Source organism: Carassius gibelio, chromosome B22 (genome assembly GCF_023724105.1).
Source record: "Carassius gibelio isolate Cgi1373 ecotype wild population from Czech Republic chromosome B22, carGib1.2-hapl.c, whole genome shotgun sequence".
In the NCBI taxonomy this organism is placed as follows: Eukaryota; Metazoa; Chordata; class Actinopteri; order Cypriniformes; family Cyprinidae; genus Carassius; species Carassius gibelio.
This window is the reverse complement of record NC_068417.1, coordinates 16,132,582-16,155,344: the sequence shown is the minus strand read 5'-3', so window position 1 is coordinate 16,155,344 and position 22,763 is coordinate 16,132,582. Positions and strand designations below refer to the sequence as shown.

The window sequence follows — 22,763 nt, the reverse complement described above, 5'->3', positions numbered from 1 at the left end:
CCCGCCCTCAAGGCACAGAGCCGCCACACAGCAGCGCATCTACTGCCCCCTAGTGTCTAAAGATGACATTACCTGCTTGACCGAAATGTGAGGAAGACCACAAGTATGAGAAATAAGAATAATGATGCTTGACTTAGTCAGTACAACTTGGTTAATTGCAAGAAAGTAAAGTAAATGATTCACTTTTTTTGGTTTGTTTTATTAGTGTACTGTTCCTTTAAGAATTCCGTACTCTCCCTCAAGAGTGAAGGGAGATTGAATGGAGCACGGAGAAACCTGTTGAGGAGCACTGGAGCAGACCTGGGAAATACATCCCAGCGTGTTGAGAATTCATTCTCACTGGCAGCTTCAGGCAATCAGACTGATTGCGTTTTCACGTGTTGTGGGTCGACACGGGAAAGGGTTTTGCAGGAGGTCTGGAGTGACGGTTCACATGCTGAGCTCTGCCGCCATCTGTTGGGCACTGCTTACCTTTGCCAGCTTTTGGTTTTTATTGCATGCTGGTCTAAAACAATCTCCAATTCTGAAATGGGCATTTTACGAGGGCATTTAAATGGATTGACGCCCTATAACCATCCAGAGTTGAAGCTACTTATAACATTTATTTTCTCGTGCTAGAAGCTGTTCATGATTTAAAGTAGCTAACTACAGCAAAGTTTACACTGCTAGCTACTTACAATTGTTCTTTTTTTTTTTTTTTTTTTTTTTGAAAACTAAGAAAAATATAATTTTCTAAAGTGGTAGCTTACTGTAGTTTAACTACTTTGAGCAGGTTGTTTGTGGAAGATTATTAGATTAATGTTTCTATTAAAGTCATTTTTATTCAAATCAGTTTTATCTGGATCCCGGTAGGAATGGCTAATGAAAAAGTGCTTTGTCATGCTATAAATTCCTTCTGGAACAAATACCTTGTTATTGGAAATGTAACATTTGGAAAACAGTGCCATGCTTGTGTAAAATGTATTTAAGTATTAACTATTGCCAACAAGAGTTGGTCTGCCTCCACTGCATCCAAACCTGTTCACTTCACCGCTACATAGTTCAGCTTAAGTCTGCTCAATTTCCAACCTGTCAAAGAAAAGAAATCAAATCTCTAGCTGTCATAGTCGTCAATAGAGATCAATCGATAGAGCAGCTGTGCAATGAGAAACTATAAATTTGAAATATTTTAAAGACAGACAGCTTGTCTTAAAATCAATGCCCAAGGCTTGCGTCCAATCACAGTGCTTTGATAATAAATCCTTGAATCTTTGATCTTGCCAGAATCAATCACACAGAAAACGTGCAGCGAATCACCTTCAACGGGTCTGATTCATGAAAATACTATGAAAATGACCTCATTTGAATTGATAAATCCATTCTTACTGCAAATCGTCCCTTTGGAATGAACACAATGCTTTATACAAGAAGGTTTTACATGTAACTTACCCCTGAAATTGATGTTCCATGAAGTGCTGAAATTCCCTTCCGTTTATGAGCTGCATTCAACAGGAAGTTTATTAAAGCAACTGCATGCTAGATAAGCACAGATACATCACGAAAGATGTTGGTTTTACGTTTGTGTACTTTAGTATTTCATGCATGATATTTTACAGTGTTGCATGTTTGATATCTTGGCTTCTTTCAGTGTTTATTAATGAGCTGATAAACCAGCAACAGTGACGCATTCGGCATGTAGTGTTTATCAAAGCATAATGGCTGCTATGCCTTTTATCACCTAATGAAAAATCCCATGAGTGTGTGCATCTAAACTGCCCGGATTATTATCCTAAGTGCTGAAAAGCGCATTGAAAGGCGATCTGGTGCTGACATCAGATGCAGGTTGCACTGGGACTATCCCTTGTCCGAGGGAGGGAGTTTGGGGCCGGGAAGTGCATAACATCCCATTGCTCTTCAGATGTCCCGATATGAAGGGAGAGACCGGTTACTGGGGGATGTCATAGTGCTCCACACCATTTCTGAAGAAACTGTTGAGGCTTTTCCATCTCTAGTAACCAGAAGATCAAGTCTGGGTTGGCTTATTTGGGGCCATTCATTTTTGGGGGCATCTAGAATACTTCAAAATTGCATCTTAATGTAATCATCCAAGTTGAGAAGTGTGTTCTTCGTTTCACTTTTGACTAGTTTTTGATTTAACATCATGGTACGGATCACATGCACCATCTCCTTCACCACCGACGACGAGGCAGTTGGTCGTTCGCGCCAAAACAGCTTCGACGATCACTACAAGCGCGTAGTGTGGTCAAGAGACGGCGAATACGGCAAGTACCAGGAAGAGGGTGACGATCTGGACACATACAATGAGACCGAAGAAGAAGAAGTGCACGATACCAGCCTTGCCACGTTTTGTGGTGGCTGCTCCCTCCATGGCGCCAACCACGTCTTCGTGGAGGACAGCAAGTTCAGCGTCCGCCGGGGCTTGTGGGCGGTGGTCTTCCTGTTGGCGATTTCCATGTTCCTCATGCAGGTGGTGGACCGTGTCATCTACTACCTGCAGTACGACTACATCACCACGCTGGACGAGCGTAACGCCAGGAACATGACGTTCCCCACCATCACACTCTGCAACTACAACAGGTTCCGGCGCTCGCAGCTGAGCTACAGCGACCTGCTCTTCATGGGGCCACTGTTGGGGTACGAGGACAACATGGCGCCGGGAATCCCCCTGGCGCCAGAGCCGGACAGACAAGGGTCTCGATTCAGCCTCGCCGAGTTCTTCAACCGCACCCGTCACAGCATGGAGGACATGCTTCTGGAGTGCAAATTCGCTGGGAAGGAGTGCGGCCCGGAACACTGGAGAGAGGTAGGACTGGCGTCCCAATGGTAAGTAGGAGTCGAGTCTTGCCCCCCGGGCGCTCAATCCATTCTCAGCGAGTTGTTGTGAGGGAGGCCGGCCGGCTGACTTTATTTGTGCGAAGAGAAATGAACCCGGCGCACTTGAGGCATTAGAGAAGATGAATAGGTGTTCTCACTGTATCTAACAGGAATCAGAGGCCATTTATTCTGCGTGTTCAGCGTTGCAAATGAAAATGGCGTTCCAGACCCCCATTATTACCCTTTGACTGCCTGTGATTGATAATTATACGGTGTAGCTTGCTTCGGTGTAACACATTGGCCTCTTTCAAGGCCACTTGAGGGATCTCTTTCTCTAGACATGCTGCTGAAGTTTTGACAGCGTGGAAATTGGTCTCCGGCAAGTGTTTGCATGGATTTGTTAGATATGTTGACAAGGTTGTTGTGCCTTGTTCTTCAGGCTTTGTGTTGGATAGTGTAATTATAAGAATACAATTGTTCTGTTTGCAGCTGGTTTCTTTAGAATTAACTGCTTTGACTTACTTTATTTTTCTGAAAAGGTCCTACGTATGTGTTAATGTATTGGTTTTCATGCATGGAAATATACAGCTGCATTATATTTTATACTATAGGAAGGTCTCTTGCAGTGTGATCTTCATATTTTGGGTCATGAAAGCATTTGGAAACCGCTGATATAGGACGCGAGTTTTCTGTGCAGAGAGTATCGCTCTGGCGTTCTTCCCCCGAGAGGAAGTCTGAGTTTGCAGCTAATCCCTTTACGCTGATGAAAAGAGGGCCGCCTGTCTATGAAATAGGCATTTTGTTTGTCATTGTTGCTGAACTCTAGGTTTCTTAGCCAGCGCTCACGCCGGCCGAGGTCTCCCGTGAGTCGGGCTCTTATTGAGCTGAGTGAATTATGTGGCGCTTCGCCGTAAAGGCCAGGGATATATCTGGTGGCTCTCACCGAGGAATCAGGTTAGAGCACTTAAGTATATTTAGCCTCTTGCCTGGTAAGTGCATATGGGGTTTTAAACACCACTGGTTGCACATTTTGATAATGGATGTTTAGAATCCGATCCCTCCGATGGGAAGACCTACTTAAAAGGTGCAGCATGGGTAATCTGCCGTATGCACACAAACAAAGCCTTCAACGACTATAAATGCTGTATTATATAATCCACATTTATTGGTTAAACAAGTAAATCAGTTCATATCAGTTAGCTCTGCCAGTCAATGCTAGTGTTCTCAACCTCAGCGTTAGTGCTCATTTGCTAATCATTCTCGCGACACTGAGAATGTGAGTTCACTGTGTGCGAGTCTCCATCGATTGACAGATATTTAGAAGAGTGCTGGAGCGGGTCGATGGGAGGGCGGTCCTGTGCCAAGCAGAGGGGATGCTCATCTTTCCTCTTTCCTTCCCGGGGCAGAATTCGAGTCCCACTTCCTCCGGCTCCATTAGACATGGGTCTTTTTTCACCAGCGGAGCACAAAGCTCACATTTTGCCCTTCTGCACGCCCAGCCTTGCCCTCAGCTAACTATTGTGAGGTCAGTTGGTGGAGTAGACGGTGTTTGTGACATTTCAAGATTCTCTTTTCGGTGTTATTGTTTATACTTGAGCTTGAACTGTTTGTGTTGAAGACATGAAGAATTCCTAGAATAAAGATAGACATACTTGAAGATCATTACATGAAGATCAGTGCTACGGTCAGTTAGGCTACTCTGAAATCGTGTGTTCTGTGTCTGAAAGTGTGTTTTTGTTTTCGTTTGTGTATTCCACCCACTGCCAATTTACCCAATGGTACTCTGACACCCGGGTTGCCGATTGCCAGAAAACACATCGTATTGCACACATGGAAGTCAGTAAATAAACGAGGTCAGAGATCGCCGAGTCTGTCTGAATTAAAAAGCATTGCCATCCAACTAAAATTGTCTTTGACCAGAGGAATATTAAAACATCAGCAGCTTATAATTTAAGGTTTGTCGCCTTTCATTCCCAACTGACCATTCGCAAAAATCCTCCCTCCTTAGTTACTGTTGCTATGTCTGACTAGTCATGCTTCTCTCATACTACACGTCCTCACACAGTGAAAAATACATCACAGAGGAAAGAGGAAACTGACAACATGCCAACAGACTAGACAGTGCAGGTTACTTCTGTTACTAAACAAGGGCTCAGCTTTCAAATTTAGTCATTTTTCTTAAGAAATTCAGACAGTAAATACAAGTTTGGGGCTCTTTATTGTGTGATGACATATCACTGTATTTCCTCAGTTCAAGTCCTGATCGTCTTTTCATATTTACTCAAAGGAGATCCAAGTGATTTTGTCTACCTCTTGCCTGATTGTAACCCTTCTTTTTAATGTTTTGTTTCTCTGATATTTTTTTATCTGCCGTCTCTTATTTATTATCGATCTGCTAAGATCCATCATGAGCACTCAAACTGAGCACTCTCTTCTCTCTGTATCATTACAAGACACGCCCCCTTACTGCTGATTGGCTATAAGTGTGTGTTTGGGACTGAGTCTGTGGTCAAAAATCACAACTAGAAAATCAGTGGTTAAGTTGTATTTACAACACTGTTCCAGAACAGTTCAAACTAAGTATTCAGATGTGTGCAGTGCATTTTGCGGAGGACTGTTTTTTTTTTTTGTGAGAGTAGAGCCTACAATGCTGGTGTCTGTTTCCAACTTTGCAAGGACAGCCTGTAAACAAGTTTTCATATTTAAATAATTTGCCACTGATGATTTAAACACAAGTTTTGAGCAGTGTAGAGTAGCGCTTGTTGTTTGTCATTTCTCAGATCACGAATGCAAACATGGTTTTATGTTTATGCAGTGTGATACGCAATGCATAAAAACACAGTATAAGTTGTTATAATCAGTAATTATGTCCCCACTGGATATGACAAAGGCCTTGTTTGTAATGGCTTTTATTAAATTTGTCTCACATTTGTCCACACAGACACAAGGTATCACAGTATTGTAAGGGGTGTAACATTTCCGTCACACGCTTGAGGTATTCAGCCAATCACAATGCACTGGATAGCTGGCCAATCAGAGCACACCTCGCTTTTTAGATCGATGAGCTTTGTAAAAATCAACAAGTTTCAGAAAGTCGGGGCATAGAGGAGAAACAATAATGTACAGTATGTGGGAAATTGTGTGTTTTTTAACATTAAACCGCATAAACGCATTGCATTACACCAAATACACAACATAATGTTATTTTTACCAACGTCCATATGACCCCTTTAACAATCATCATAATTTTCTGACAATAGGGAAGACCACATTGATATCATTATCATTAGAACCACTCTCCGAAAGATTTGTCCAGCTGATGAATGATGGTAGAAAACTTGGCAATCAGAATCCACCTGAGATAAGAGTTTGTGCTTTTAAAACCGCAGACTGCATGCTGTGCAACAGTGTCTGTTGATGTGGACGTCAATATAGTTATCATTACAGTTATCATCCCTGCTGTGAAGAGGCCTCAATAGCTGTGCCAACACTTAGCAATCTTATCTTAGCAATCAGATTTAATATTTTCACCTGACGAACAGTAAAATGCATGAAAACTTTTTTTTTTTCAGACTTATCTAGACTGCTCTAATCTTCTTAATTAGGCTAGTTAAAAAATACACCTGGCCACTATTGAGTGAAATACAGTTAATTATAGATGTGGAATCAATAGGAGTGGGTTGTTATTTAAGACTCGTGCAGACAAAAAGCATGCGGGGTCCAGACTTTATCTAATGCTGTATTTGCTGTCTTATAAGTGTGTGCTAGTGTCTAATTTGACCTTGACTGTATAATCTCAGCTTGATCTTCAGTTTAACAGAGGATAGGTGCTCATGACAGCAGCTCATCTAATATTAACAAGGGCAGAAAACACACAACACACCAGCTTCTCTCCATTCCCTTCATAACCCTCAGAAACGCTTACGCAGCGCTCTGTGAAATGCTAATTCACTGCACAGCCCTTTAAACACAAACGACTCTGATTGCACTGAAAGGTTACAGCATTTGACCGAAGGCTTTGTTGGTGTGCATGTCTAGAATAAGACATTTTTTATCATCTTAATTATTTAAAAAGGTTGTGAATTTTTTTTTATACATATTTAATACATCATATTTAGGGGTTGCAAGGGTATTGCCCATTATTTTGAGTGTGTTGCTTTGTGGTTGCTGAGATGTTCTGGGTGGTTTCCAGGTCTGGGTGTTCAGGGTGGATTTTTACTATGTATTTCTAGGGTGTTCTAGATGGCTGCTAGGTGTAAGACAGGTTACATGTCAAACCTTCATATTTAGGATTATTGGTTTGTTTTAAATCACTCTCCTTATGTGAGCAATAGTGATAGTGATGCTTCGGTAAACAGCGCTGATGACTGAGAGAACCACAAATGACTTCTGTAATTGTACAGTGTAATGATCATCACTCTCTGTTCATTTGTGTGAGTTTTTCTCAATGCACATGAGCTCACTGTGGCTGTCTGAACACTAGAGGGAGCCAGAACACACACAAAAAATAATACACTTTCTCAACTGACTTAAAGACTTTCAGTCCATTGAGTGCTGAACTTCATCACAACAATGCATGCACAGTTACATTACAAATGAAAGAATGAAAGTACACTTGTTTTGTGAATATAAGCTTGTGCAGCCCAATAAAATGGATTTAAAGCAGCACATTGGCTCAAGACCGCCACAGAAAAAAAAAAACATTTTATTTTTGGATGGTGATTAAATTTGGCAGCACATTGAAGACAACATGAAATGACTCTATTTGCCTTCTCAATATTATTTCTGGTTTTATATTGCCTGATTCCCAACTGCATTTTATTGTAAAGAAAAAAATACTGGTTGTAAAAATATACTGTAATTTGTAGTAACTCTCTAAAACAACTTTCATTTTATACGTCTAGTTCATGCCTAGTAAGTTTAATATACATATTGATATATCTATATATATCACCATCCAGTCAATTCCTCCTGAATATATCATCACACCCACGTTACGTCTTAAATATCTTTATACCGTCCAAAATACTGTACAATAAAAATGGTTTCTAAAACCGTCAAAGAAAATGAAGTCTGCTCCGTGATTTATAGAAGAGAGATTTCGGTCCTCTCAGGTGCTCTTCCTTGGTATTTTCACGAGATGTTTGAAAGTTCAAGTGCAACGAAACGTGGTTGAGATGAGTCGAGAAATCATACAGTCAGTCTGCAGCACAAAAACAATCTGTACGAAGTAATGCCCACGCTTCTCTTGTTCAGAACAGTGCTGTGATGAATGCACCTCAGCTTTGTTTACCGCGGTAAAGCCAGAGGTGTACAGATGATCTCCATCGCCAACAGCAACGCGCTGAGAGCACGTCATTGTGTTTTCAGGGTCTTGAGCGAGATGTGGATCTTAGAAAACTGATGACGGCACTCCCACGTGTGTGTGTGTGTGTGTGTGCAGATGTTACTGAGAGCTTTGATTTACTGCGTGCTTTCATACCTGCCGCGAGGGAAAGCAGAGACACCGGGTGACTTATTTCAGAGATGGATGTGCCGCATTATCTCCAAGACTATCAACAATTAACCTACACACAACCTGCTATCACGTCCTTCAGGGGGATGTAAATGCGTGAGAACGTTCTCCAGTGACAGTCAGATGCTTCCAGATCTTCATTCGAGATTGTATTCACATTCATATCTCAATTAAGTGGTTAGAAATAGTCAGATTATAAATTAGAGTTGGTTAGAAATAGTTAGAGTAATTCAAAGGAAGACACAACAGGTGCAAAGATGGGAATTTTTTTCTTTCAATTTAAGACTTTTCCCAGTTGATCATTCGCTATATGTATAAGTCATGGCCTAGTGGTTAGAGAGTTTGACTAAGGTTGTGGGTTCGAGTCTTGGGCTGGCAATACCACGACTGAGGTGCCTTTGAGCAAGGCATTGAACCCCCAACTGCTCCCCAGGCACCGCAGCATAAATGATGAACACTGCTCTGTGTGTGTGTGTGTGTGTGTGTGTGTGTGTGTGTGTGTGTGTGTGTGTGTGTTCACTGCTGTGTGTGTGCACTTTGAATTCTGAGTATGGGTCGCCATACTTGGCTGTATTTCATGTCACTTTTACTTTTTATATTATGTTTTGCTTTTTACAACTGTTTTGTCTAAGTCTTCTAAAATATTATGTGTAATTGTGCCAGTGTTAAAAGTAATGCATTATAATATTGTGTTACACTCTAAAGAAGTAACTGATTACGTTACTCAGTTACTTTCTATGGAAGGTAATGTGTTATGTTACTTTTTAGTTACTTTTTAAATCTGGGCAGGGCTCGCTTGTTTGTTTTTAAAATAAATTAAAGTGAGAAAAGTGAAATAAATAAGCCTCAGGCTGATAAAAATATAAAAAGTAATTGGAGTTAAATATTTGAAAAATTTACTAAAATATTTCCTCTAAATTAACAAGTAATGGGTTACTTTACTGGTTACTTAAAAAAAAAAAAGTAATCCAATTGTGTAACTTGCGTTACTTCTAATTTGTTACCCCCAAGATTGAAATATGCAAATAACCCAATGTCTAATTAAATGACCCAATTTGCATACATTTTTAGAACACAAATCTTTCTGTGAACAATATTTAAAGAGTGTTGATGACTGATAATCCCCAAAATTAAAAAGTAGTTAAAAGTTAAATAAGTAAAAGCTGAACATAAGTTTACAAATAAAATATATTGTTTAAATTGTTACTGCATTTAATAAACATTCAGAACAATATATATATATATATATATATATATATATATATATATATATATATATATATATATATATATATATATATATATATTGTTCTGAATGTTTATTAAACACCCCCCCCCCCCCCCTAAAAAAAAAAAAAAAAAACTCTGGTAAAAAATATTAAAATATAGGCTACAATATTGAACAGTTGAAAAATGGGCTCTAAAAATGATAAAGTGAAATAGTGTGAAGATGGTGATTTGTGTTGTATATGAAACCCAATGATGCAAATGGACAAAGTTGAACAAAACAAACACTTAAATGTCTATTCTGGTTGTTGTTGTTTTTTTCATTATTCTGACGGATGACATGTAATGGGAGCAAAATAGTCCAAAATCTCAAGATGGACCAGAAAAACATTGGTTTTGCCTTAATTGGAACCTGTATGTCATCATAGGTGTTAAATGTGGGTGAAAATATGGAAATGTAAAAAATGGGCTCTAAAAATGAAAAATGGAAATTGGGTAAAGAGGATGAAAATCCCATAAATGTCTTTAATTAGGAGGAGCGTGACACATGGGCCAGAACTGACACCCCAGTAAGCACTTATCATGGCTAATTGGTTCGTTACTTAATCACTAATGGCTTCTCGATGTTTTCATTCCTCATGTTGAGTAAAGAATATCCAGCAGTCGTATGAAAAGGTAGGATTTGCGTTGGTTTGGGTTGAGCATGTGAAAGCTTTCATGTTTTTAGACTCACCTTTAAAGAGATTCACACTTGGCTGCGTGACAGACAGTTCAGCCGCTTCTCACTGAGACCGATAAACTAAGATCTGCAGCTCACATCAATTGTAGAGAGCCAGAGAGGCTTGAATTGTAGTATCTGAGTGATTGCAGGAGTCTGATTGTATGTTAAAGGCCAGAGGAGTGTGTGTTCATGTATAGACGTGTTTCCCTAGCTTGTTTTTATTTATATACTTGCTTAAGGGGTGTGTTTAAGTAATGTTTTCGGATGTGTATTGCTTTCCACAGAAATGGAAAGCACTCACAAGATTGCCTTTCTGAGATCTCAGCGCACGAATTACAAGATATGAATCCGCCAGGAGACTTGAGACGAACCAAAGCGATGTAATAAGCACTTGAAGAACAACAAGTCATTTGACAAAGTTTATTGATTTTATAGTTTTAATAGCTCTTTTGAGACATTTCTGCAGGTGTTTTTTTGAGTACTAAAGAAACTTTATTCTGTGTCTGTGAAATAACTGGAAATTGTCACTTTTTCTCATAGAAATGTACTTTTTTGTGTTGAATTAGACTTTTAAGAACTAGTGTATCATTTATTAGAGAGTGTGTGTTGTTTTGAAAATAGATTTTTTTACATTTACGCGTTTAGCAAACGCTTGTATCCGAAGCGACTTACAGTGCATTCAGGCTAACAATTTTTTCCTAACATGTGTTCCCTGGGATTCGAACCTACAACATTGCGCTTGCTAATGCAATGCTCTACCACTTGAGCTGTTTGTTATTATTATTCATGTAATATGTTGATTAATTTGTTGTGTACTTATTTTTTTCATTTTATTAACTCTGTTGTAATTTACTCTGTGAAGGGCCTTGAAGAATTATATGCATTTCATATTTATTTATTTTATTTTACTACATGTAGTTTAAGAAGTTCAAGCCTGACTCATTAACCACTGGCTGATCTGTCTGTAACACTGTATTAAAATGATTCTGGTCACACTTAACTACGACTTAAGTCTCAATAAACTCCTAGTTATATTGCTTACTAATAGTTTAGTTGGTAAGGTATTTGTTAAAGTGTTAATTCACCCAAAAAGTGTTTACCTCACCCTTTTTGTCATCCTAAGTGTATATGCCTTTTTTTTCCAGAAAAATCAAATCTGAGTCATATTTAAAAATTGTTCTGGCTTTTCCAAGTGTTATCATTGCAGTGGGCGGCTGTTTCTGTTCAACAGTCCAAAACACGTCAAATAAAGCTTGCGCATCCTTAATAATATGTGCCTCACACAGCTCCCAGGCATGAATGAAGGCTTCCTGTAGTGAATTAATGTGTTTTTGTAAGAAAAATATTCATATTTCAAACGTAATTAGCACTTCTCTCTCTCTTCATCTAATTGTCATAAGTGAAAGGCGTTCTAGCGGATGACACAGGACGTCGTGTAGCGTGATTAGTGACGAAAGCAGAGCCAGTATGTTAATAATAGGCATGTTACACAGCTAGTTTATAGGGAGAATTGGTCCATATACAAAAGTGTTACCATGATTCAATTTATTGATCTCAGCTGTGTAGTGTAGCCGATATTTTAGAGGGAAAAAAAAGTTTCAGTAAAATGCTAGTGTGAAATTATATTCAAAGGGTGGAAGTTGGTAGGAAGTGAACAGGATGAGTGACAGGAGTGATTCAGATATGAGGTCAAGCAGGTGCTGAAGTCTATCAGCCACACACATACAAATACACACAAGTGTGTGTTTCCTGCAGGGTGAAGTCGACACGTCCTGCCTCATTACTCTGGCTCTGTATGTGTCTGACAACTGCTGTTATCCGCTTTCCCTCCCCACACACAAACACACACACACACACACACATAGTACCTGGAGCCATATTAATAGACCTTGGACAGATTGTCCGTGATGCAGACAGGTGGAAAGAGAAGTACAGCTTCCTAGATGAGTTCAGGCGGCTTGTGTGTTGATCGGTGAATCCCACAAATTCTGTCCAGAATGTTTCTGGCTCATATTTCTCCTAAAATCACGGTGATTGTATATTTTATATAGATAACCCTTAATCTATATATGAATACTAAATAAATGTAATCTTGATGCGAAATATCTTTTTTTGTGTGTGTGTGTGTGCGCTAAAATATAACATGTTCAAATTTATTTGTATAGCGCTTTTTACAATACAAATTGTTACAAAGCAACTTTACAGAAAATTATGTTAATTATGTTTCAATAACCTTGAAACGTTATTTAATTTACCGTTATATTTTGAATCTGCGTCTGTAAAGCCAGCCCGATCTCACTGCAATTTGTACATATTTACCTAAGTGGCTAATTCGTATGAATTCGTACGACCACAATCGAACAATTAATAAAATATTTGACAAATCGTACGTATTTTACGAACTGCACAATTTGAATTTAATTTGTACGAATGACCTACACCCAACCCCGCCCATAAACCAACCTAACACTGGGGTTTACACAAATCGTATAAAATTGTATGAGTAAGTTCATACAAATTCGTACGAATTAGCCACCTGGTAAATTAGGTACGAATTGGTCATGAGATAACGCTTGTAAAACAGATCTGTGTCAATGTGAGCAACAACATTGAACGATTCTCTTTTAATATGATCATTTGTGTTGTGTTTGGTGCTCGTTTAAAGTTTAACGTAATTTGACATTACAACGTGCAAGTTCATCCACTGTGAATACCATAAAGCGACGTCTACAGAACCTTCTCATTTAGTCATTCATTTTTGATGGAATATGTTTTTTGTTTCAACTTCAAAGTCTGACTTGAGCTTCATTTCTATTAGTGTTTGCCTCGCTGTAACAGAGGTTAGACCTGAGCAACCTTCGGCGTGACTCTGGAAATGAATCAGGCCCCATTACACAGTCTTAATTCAAAGACAATTTTGAGATCAAACAAACTTAAATAACTCCTCGTGGGGCACAAGAGAAGACTGCAGAAATTGCTTGTGTTTCGCGGTCACCTGAGGTGAAAAACTGCAAAAATGAAATGGAGTTTAAACGTAAGCATGGCACCGACAGAGATTATTGCATCTGGGGGGAAGACTTTGATGTCCCGCTGCTCTGAAAAACTGACAACACAGACTGCTGGGAATTCTGACCTGTAGCGAGGTTGACGCAGATCTGTGCGTTAGAAGCAGCTGTTTATCTTTAAGAGGCTCTCAGGGGGATTCTGGGAGAGTGACAGTGTTATTTATTGCAGAGATTGTTTCTGGAGATGTTTCTATAGTCATGCATGAGTTATCGTTGCTTGTTTTTAAGGTTGGTCATGTGAACAAGATTCATATCAGAGCGGCTGACCCATGCGAATCAGTTCAAGCCGTCTTGAGAGTAATTCATCACAAACACTGGATTTGCCCAGTGATGCTTTATCCTTGTTTCTTTTCAACTTTTTCCGAAATGTTTAGTTTTATGAGTTTTGGGGATCATAAATGCAACCCTAAGGTTGGGTTCGTTTCACAATGTTTGATTGCTTCAGAAGTTAGTCGGACACTTCACCAGACTTTCTTTTTTGATATTGCAATCACCATAATCGTTCCTGCCTAGTTAGCCGCCATTGTGCAGTTTTTATTCTCTACTTGAACATTATTTCTCTTGTTTCAAGCAATTTCTGTCATTGTTTTGAACATTCGTCTTTCTCTGCTCAAATAAAAAAAAAAAAAAAAATCCTTTCTCTGTAAATCAGACGTTTTGAATGTCCTTTCAGTTCTAGAATTGGAATATTCTGCCTTTTTCATTACAAAGGTTTTGAACATTCTCTTTATTCAAACATTTTTTTTCCTCCTGTTTCAAGCACTTAAAACTTTTTTCTCTCTGAATTCAAGTCGTATGATCCTTTTGCCTCAATTAGAACATTTTCAATGTCTCAAATTTTGCATTCTTTAGTCTAATAATTTGAGTCTCCAGATCTTTCTTCAGCAGTTTTGAAAGTTAATTTCTCCAAATTCTGCCATTTGATCATTATCTCGGTTTATTAAAGCCTTTTCCAAATTTTTTTTTTCAATCTGAACAATAAGCAAAAATGGATCTCTTTTTGAATGTTTACTACCTAATAATTACAATATCATGAACCATATTTTTTTTATGTCCCTTTCAATATTTTTTTCTATTTTAACATCTTAAAATATTGTTTCTCCTTATTTGAATGTGCTTGAATCAAACATCTTGAACATTTATTTACAGTATCTGAACTGGCATGTTTTGATCAGTTCTCTTGATTCAAATGTCATAGCCATCCTTTCCTCTGATTAAATACATTTAGATATGAATCACATTCTTTAGGTTTCCTGATAACCGTTACAGCGCACCTCATTAGGTTTAGAGAAACAGTGACTCTCTCTCTCTCTCTCTCTTGCTGGCTTTGCCCATAATTTATTCTGTCCTCTCATCCACTGCCGCATTGTCTAGCATTTTATTTCTTTTCCTTCATTCTCTTTCTCCTCTCGTTCACCGTTTTCTCCTTAAAACTGAAGCTCCTCTGCCATCCTCTGAACTAAATTGTCTGTTTTTTGGATGTGAGAGTCGTCTCCGTCCACAGCTGCAGAGTCTCCGCAGAGGACACTTGGCATCGGCCTGGGTGCTGATATCGGCAGCTTTCCAGATCACTAAAGCATACACTAGTAGGGTACTGAGGACTGGGTTTAGTATGCAGAGCGTTAAATAAGAGCTGCACCGTCAAACCAGCTGTGATACTAGTTTACAGTGTTTGGCAGAAACTGTTTTATTAATATGTAATTTACTTGGTTAATTTGTTCATGGGATCTCTTTAAAAATCTCATTATTTATCATAGGTAGCACTTACTTACATGAAAACTAGTTTTTACAGTATATATGTTCCTGTGGCTCAAGTGGTAGAGCATTGTGTTAGCAGTGCAAGGTTGTGGGTTCGATTCCCAGGGAACACATATTAGGCAAAAAATGTTAGACTGAATGCACTGTAAGTCACTTGGGATAATAGTGTTTGCTAAATGCATTAAAAAATCATTTTAAGTTTAATATAATATTGGATAAGTAGAGTTTAGGATCAGATTTCAAAGATATCTGAATTTGGGATAAGCTTGACCAACTATTCCGCCAAAATTCAATAATGATTTCAGCAGGAACTCTTATTTGCAATCAAACTGCTATCACTCAAAAAAATTCTAGGTCTCTATTCTTGCAGCACAACAACGATCAAAACATTGTGTGTGTATTTGTTAGGAATGAAAGATTGAAGTCAGTCAAAAACAAACTTGAACAGACGCGGGATGGAAAATTTAAGTCATATTTGAAAAGACCAAGAAATCAAACTTCATCAAATTCAATTTCCCTCAAGAAGGACAGCGTCTTTCATTTAGGCAAGAAGTGCCTTGCTTTCGCCGGAGAAATCAATGAGCTATCGTTGTAATGTTTGCCATTTCGTTCCAAATTGGAAGGAGCTGTATTGCTGTTGTGCTTTCTGCTTTCCCTTTGTTCACCGTGAAATAAACCACTCTAGACCCCATCAAGGCTACAGTAATTTAGGCTGCAAACGATTTTCCCCATAAAATGCAATCTCAGTTGTGGCTCTGTCATGGTTCTGCTCTTTGAGTCTCTTCCTAAACCCACTGGCCATCTGCTAGAGTTGACTATGACTCAGCTAGCAGATTAATAACTCGATTGCCATTACTTTGATCATACAATTTCTGCAATGTAGGGTAGAGTTTTTAACACCCGTTCTGTTTTGTACCAAGACAAACCTTCTCTTATTGTTTTTTACTGTTAAAATAAATTTTTTTCTTCTTTGCATCCCAGTGTAATGTTGTGTAAAGAATGCAACTCTTATGGGTCATTTGGTGCCTTTTAACCGTTATAGAAGGTTCACTTTTCCTCTTACAGCACTGAACCATTTTATACACAATTGAAAGCACTGCTTTTTATTTATCTTTAGAAAATTGCACCAACCCTTTAAGATATTTTTCAATCCTCACCAATATGATGGAATGTTTTCCAATCTTTTAGCCTCCTTCAGCATCAAAATGAATAATTTTTTCCTCCACAGCAGCAAACCACCTGGAGTTATTTTCCAGAAGAAAAAAATAATAATAATAATAAAAATCGCTTGAATTCATTCTGAGTTCGTAATAAATTGGTCTTTGGCGGCGAGCTGCAGACCAAGTTGGACCAAAGACTAATTTGCGTCTTCATCTGGGTGTTGATGTAGCTCAGCGTGTGACTGTCCCCACAGCAGAGCCACATCCGCTTTGATGAAGACGCTTGTAAAGAAGCGTCTGTGACTGTTGAACATGTGGGTGTGCGGTGACGAACAGCCACTGGGGTCCCATGCCAACATCAACCTCCTCCAAAATATGACAAGATTGAAAAATCATTGCTATTCCTTCTGCCTAAGCCCTGAAAGCCACAAAAATACTTGCTTCATCACATGTATATAAAAACCAATTCTAAATTTGAAACCAATAAATAGAATTTTCAATTATAAAACTGTATGTTCCGAATCTAATTCAAATAATTAATACCAATTGGTAACCTAAAAAGAACACACATACAATATTACTTTAATGCCATTGAATGCTTAATATAGGAGCCAAAACAAATCTTTTTGTCAAATCAAAACGTACCTGTAGTTTATGTGCCACTACAGTTTAAATAGCGTTCACGATAGCATACATCACGATCTGTTTTCCCTCTGAAATTACGTTTTAATTGTATCGTGAGCCTCAATTTTCCTTGAACATTAAATAGCTCTTCTTGGCACGCATTTGATGCGACTTTGAAATGAAATGGCAAATGGGAATCGTAACACCTCCACTGTAATTAATTTGTGACATTCATAGCTCCTTGCGTATCTGTTTCTCAGTAAAACAGATGAGGACAAGGACACACACACAGTGAATGTCCACAGATCCACCCACCAGCGTTAGCTCCAGATAAGACCGAACACATCCGGGTGTTTACGGGTTTATTTTGGCACCGCATTCTGGTCGGTACTGTCCTCTGTTATGTACACATTTGGACAAGAGCCTTTGTGAGGCTTCTCAGAGCCCGCAAAGTGTTATTGACATTGAACACATTGTTAAGGTAAGTGGGCCATGACCTGTGGGCACCATGCCCATTTTCCCTGCTTGACTAACAGCCCGATCTTCACGATATGCCCACTTAGAGACTAACAGGGATGGAGAGTGTAATTACTGGTCTGAATGATGCATTATACAACCGGCAATTAAAAACTGCGTCTTATCTTTATGTAAAAATGCATTGTAGTAGTGTGAATATGCTGACATCAACATGAGTGTTTGTGTGATAGATGCTATTTTTGATGATTGCGTAAACAGAGACTCGCTGTACATACAAAACTCATTTAAAGGGGAAAAATGGCCAGCTGCTATTTCAGTTTTTGAATGCATGTTTATTTTCAGAAGACATAGTGATAAATTTGAAATATATTTCATATAGCCCTACATATTTTCGCCTATATGAATGCAAGGACTAAATTTAGATCACTACTGTTATAGACTATCAAATAGTTAAAGGCTTAAAATAAAAAGAACATTTTATCCACAGCAACAGGAAAGTTCAGTGAAGTAACAGGCAGCAGAGGACGAGCGCGCTCACAGAGCTGAAGGGAGAGCTGTGCGCGCGCAGGGGCTATGAGGTTGCCGAAACGAGCTGTGAATTAATTCGACTGAATTTAAGAAATTGAATTTGAGGTGCACAACAGATTAACTGTATGACATAGGAGCGAACGAGTGCGTGACGCGGAGAAAATGTGGCGAGGCGTGCGTTTCTGGCAACAGTTGAGACAGTTACACCGGCTGTATTTCGCTTCCCTGAGAGGAAACCTGCATCTGAAATAATATTTTACCGTCCTAATTTACTACAGCACTGTACTTCGACCTGTTTTGGCGTGACTGCGGATTTGTTTCCCCACGCAGAACGCCTCAGGAACAGAAACGCGCGATGTTTATCCGTTCTGGCGAGCTTTGGCGCGTTTAACGGGTCTCTTCCGAGATAAACCTGCGCGTTAAAGGACTCAGACCTACTCCAAGATGTGCCAAAGCGACACCCCGCCGAAACAGCGCGCTGAAGGATCTCTAAAGGAAGCTGGAAAGCTTTTCTTGAAGCACACGACCTTTCACGGCTTGAGACACGTCTTTCTGAGCGGCTCGTACCCGCGCAGAGTCGCGTGGCTGCTGGCGTTCCTGACGGCGTTAGCACTGCTCTTCACCTGGTCCTCTAACCGGGTCCGGTACCTGCTCTCGTCGCCGGTGTACACCAGGGCGCAGATGGTTTACGCGAAACGCCTCGTATTCCCCGCCGTGACGATCTGCAACCAGAACATCATACTGCCGCGTCGCATGAAGAAACCGGACATCTTCAGCGCGGGACGCTGGCTTGGGATCTTCGGAAAGAACTGGCAGGTGTCCCCCGCGGTCCGAGAGGCGCTTACATCGCACAATGAGCCTCCCTGGTCCCCTTTCTCCCGCATACTGGAATTCAACCACTTTCTGCCCCCTCCTCGTGACTCCCAGCCCTCCATGAGGCAGTTACTGGACCGTCTGGGGCACCAGCTCGAGGAGATGCTGCTTTACTGTCGATTTCAAGGCCAGATGTGCGGACCCCGCAACTTCAGCACTGTAAGTTTGTGTGCATTTAATTGCACTTTAACATAGGATTCAACAGTTGTTAGAGATGTAAATCTCTCTTTTGCACTTCTTTAATGAGAAGTTACTCTTTGTTTGCCATTGCATGCTGCCATTTACTGCAGGATGCAGATGTGTCCTTTGTGCACCATGCACACATTTGAATCAGTTTTGTCTAATTTGAAGCCAACTTTAAAAGTATGTGCATTTATATGCTGATACTGTGTGGAATAGGCCTGCTATATATCCCTCAACGCACTGCTTCTTCACCACCCATTCCCAATTGGACTTATTAAATGCAATTAATTTCAGCTGCAATACCAATCTCTCTTTTTGACTCTGCATTGACTTCAGTTATGCACAGTATACACTGAATATTGCCTACTACTTTTAAAAATAGCAAGTGTAGCCTTTGGGATTGTCCCGTTAATACTGTTGCTGTATTTAGGCTGACATATGTACATCATACAAAATGTGAAATGTACATTTGTCCTGAATGTGCAGTATGCAAGAGCACACTGTAGTGAATAATGGATCACCCACCGTGTAATGCACTTGACCTTTTAATTTCCAGTGAGACAAATGAACAGGAAAGCTCCATTGACTGCATTCTAAACATCTCCAGATGGATTTTTTTTTAAATAAATCAACTTGCTTTTTCTTTTTTTAAACCATTGGCTGGATTTTACATAAAATAAATAGGTCACGTGACAATGTATGATATTTATCATTGCACTCTTTATCATGCTGCTGCACTAACATGGCCTTGGTCTTGACCCCATTTATCCAGAATGACAAATGCTTTGTGTAATCACATTTATGTCGGTAAACAAACACAATGGCGGTTTAATGTCATGTTGAACAGATCCAGCAATGTGACTCCCGGGATATCGAGCTTGATATATTGCATCACGAGTTGCGCGGCATCCCAAGAGCCTTATCTGCAATCTCCCCGCGTCCAGGTCTCACGTAATTTAACTAAATGTATGCACTGCGTTGCATTTGCCTGTAGAAATTATGATCTGTCATTTTGTGGAAGGCAATGCCCCGTGAATGTCTTTATTCTTTATTCTGCATAATAGTCGCATCGCTGGGACGGGAGTTTTAGAAGAACAAACGATGAGGACCGTCAAGGTGTGTGTTGGGGACATTCTGACGGGATTTATGCGACTCGTTTCTTTTTAACACTTGGGCTTGCATTATTTATTTTTTTAGGGAAATTGCCGGTGTTCAGCATGAGTCATTTGGCTGTTGGGCTGGAAGCACTTTGACTTGATTTGTGGTTTAGCATCAATGCAGCTACTGTGCTGGAAGGTCACTTTCCCTGTGGGCTTGTTTCGGTTTAGTCAATACACACACCTCGCTTCAAACATCTACCATTTAGACACCCAACTCTTTCTCGGTAATTCCACTTTTTCTATCCCCCCCGTTCACACATGAGCAGAGTCACTTTGTCTAATTCAATTGCAGCACCTTTGCATGAGCGGAAAGCTGCCAAGTCAGTCTCAAGGGTCTATACAGATCCACTTTTATTGAAATAACATCTATCTTGTACGATCAGCCCACCGGAGTTTGAGATAGAAGAGTAAGTCGAGCTTGAAGTAAACTGTAATTATCCTAACCCAGTTCTCAAGCACTCCGCATCTCTTCTCAAAGTAAAAGGACAATGTATTATTTAATATTACTCATCGTCCCTTTATTGGTTCGTCTACCTTGAGATGAAACATGGTATGGAAATGTTAAAGTATTACACAGTCCATTTCTTGAATCATTCATGGTGTTTGTTCTTCCTTATAATTTCTGACATGTCCTCAGTTGAATATTTAATATAAAAAGTGTTCTCGGTTGTTTCAAATGAGAGGGAATTTGAATGAGGATTGACATCTCAAGGAAAAAAGTTACTTGTCTGCTGCATGTAGATAAGATCGCAATGAGAATCAATGAGCCTTTGCTTGCTCCAAAAGCTGGAGTCCAGCGTGGAGACCGATTTGAGAGATTGAACAGAGACGACATTGAGAGATTGGAGCCCGTGTTCCTGTCCACAGGCAGGCCACTGACAGATGAACCCCTTTAGCAGGCCTGGTGGTCTTAAATTGGCCCTATTACCTCTCCATTACATCACAGAGTCTGCTGTCGATGTGTGCGGCTTGCTGTCAATAGAGGAAGCGGTATTGATTTTTGCGGCCGAATCAAGTTGAGGCACACCCTGTGGCCATCTTTGTGCCAGTATTGATCGCTGTCAGACCGGGACCACCGATCTTTCAAACATGACAAACACTCACTCACAAAATCCAGTGGATTTCTCTGTTTATCCTCTGAGATCAACCACACACACACACACACAACACACACAGCTACCGGGAGAGCACAGGCTCTTCTTACTGAAGCCTGAACTTTTTATGTCTGGATGCCTTAAGGAAAAATGCATCCATAAATCAAAATTCTGTTTTCGTTTACTGACTCTAATGCGGTTCCAAAACCCCAAAATGACTTACACCATACAATACGTCTTTTCCACTATACTCTAAGTCTTTTAAAGTCATAAGATGGGGTTGTGTGCCATATGATGACCATAAATGATTATTTAATTCCTTTTAAGCTTACATTTTTGTCTGTCAATGCTAATTTATATCGCAACATGAGCAGAGTGCATTTTCACGAATTAAGCCAGATGTGGATCATGAAAGCAGGCGACATGTTCGACTCGACTTTGGCTTCAGTGTTCTTGTATAATTTCATCGTTTTCCAGTTCGGCGGCATTGATCTGATCCGTCATGACAGCGCGAAGCTACGTACATCTGGAGCCACCAGCCACGGCAAAACGGCCCGAGTTGTGCAGCTTATTAGACACGCAAGCTTTGCGATCAAAGTCCTTTGACAACTCCGACAAAGGGCTTCAGCTTGCTAGGAGTTGGACATGGTGCGCAGGGAGCCCTCGAGCGGCCGGCACGGTGCCATTTGGGTCTCAGTGAATTATTCATTTCCGAAGGCGCTACTGTCAGTGTGCTGATCTTGATCGGTAGTGATGGGTATATCTGTCACGCTCGCGAGACAGTGGAGCCACATCTTCTTCAGCAGTCTTCCTCCTATCACGCTGGAGTGGAAGCTAATAGTGACGTATCGTCTTCTATTTCCAGCCCTGCTGCGTAAGGTGGATTGTGAAATTGCTTTGTGGAGTTGCAGGCATGCAGGAGAAAGCATTAAATAAATAAATAATGGCTTTTTCGTGTCTCAGGTCGCACACGGAAGAACAATGTGGAATTCAAAAATCATCCGTCAGCGTTTTCGCGCACTTCATATTTCATGATAGACTTTTGCATCCGTCTATTTATACCCCCATTCTGTGTAAAAAAAAAAAAAAAAAAAATGTTGGTTTTTAGGAGGTGATATTAAAAAACTGGCACCTGTAACAGGCACCTTTTACAATAATCGCTTACGAATTTTGTTAGACATATGCTAATTTATATAAAGTGTTTTAGCGATATTTCCTGACTCCAGGTCCACCCAATGTCCAAAAATCACCAAGTACCAAATATATATTTTGTAGGGTAAACTAAAAGGTTAGTAGTGGTTCAATGGATCACAGTTCGTTACAGATCATTGTTGGATTTCAATATAACTGTTAAATCTACTAGCCTCACTAAGAAAGTTACAATATGATTAAAGACAAGTGAACAGCCAATAAAAATAAGAACAAAAACACAAATTGCAGGCATAGATGAATACAACAGAACAATGTTACAAATAAAATGACGCCAGTGTTTACTGTGTAAATTAAATCTAGATTAATCTTTTTCAAAGCTGTGTTTTGTTGTTCGGTTAACATTAGTGACAGC

General features: G+C 39.8%; 1 protein-coding gene across 7 annotated transcripts in view; it reads left to right on the top strand.

Moving 5' to 3' along the window:
- LOC127988472 (acid-sensing ion channel 1) overlaps positions 1-22,763 on the top strand; it is a 161,550-nt gene that overhangs the window by 116,426 nt on the left and 22,361 nt on the right. The window contains exon 1 of one of the 7 annotated variants that reach the window (XM_052591236.1): positions 17,854-18,921. The exons of the other annotated variants lie outside the window; for them this stretch is intronic. Within the exon in view, the coding sequence (XP_052447196.1) occupies positions 18,334-18,921 (588 nt within the window). The 5' untranslated portion in view covers positions 17,854-18,333. Of the gene's footprint in view, positions 1-17,853; positions 18,922-22,763 lie in introns of those variants that run through there. 7 annotated transcript variants of the gene reach the window in all.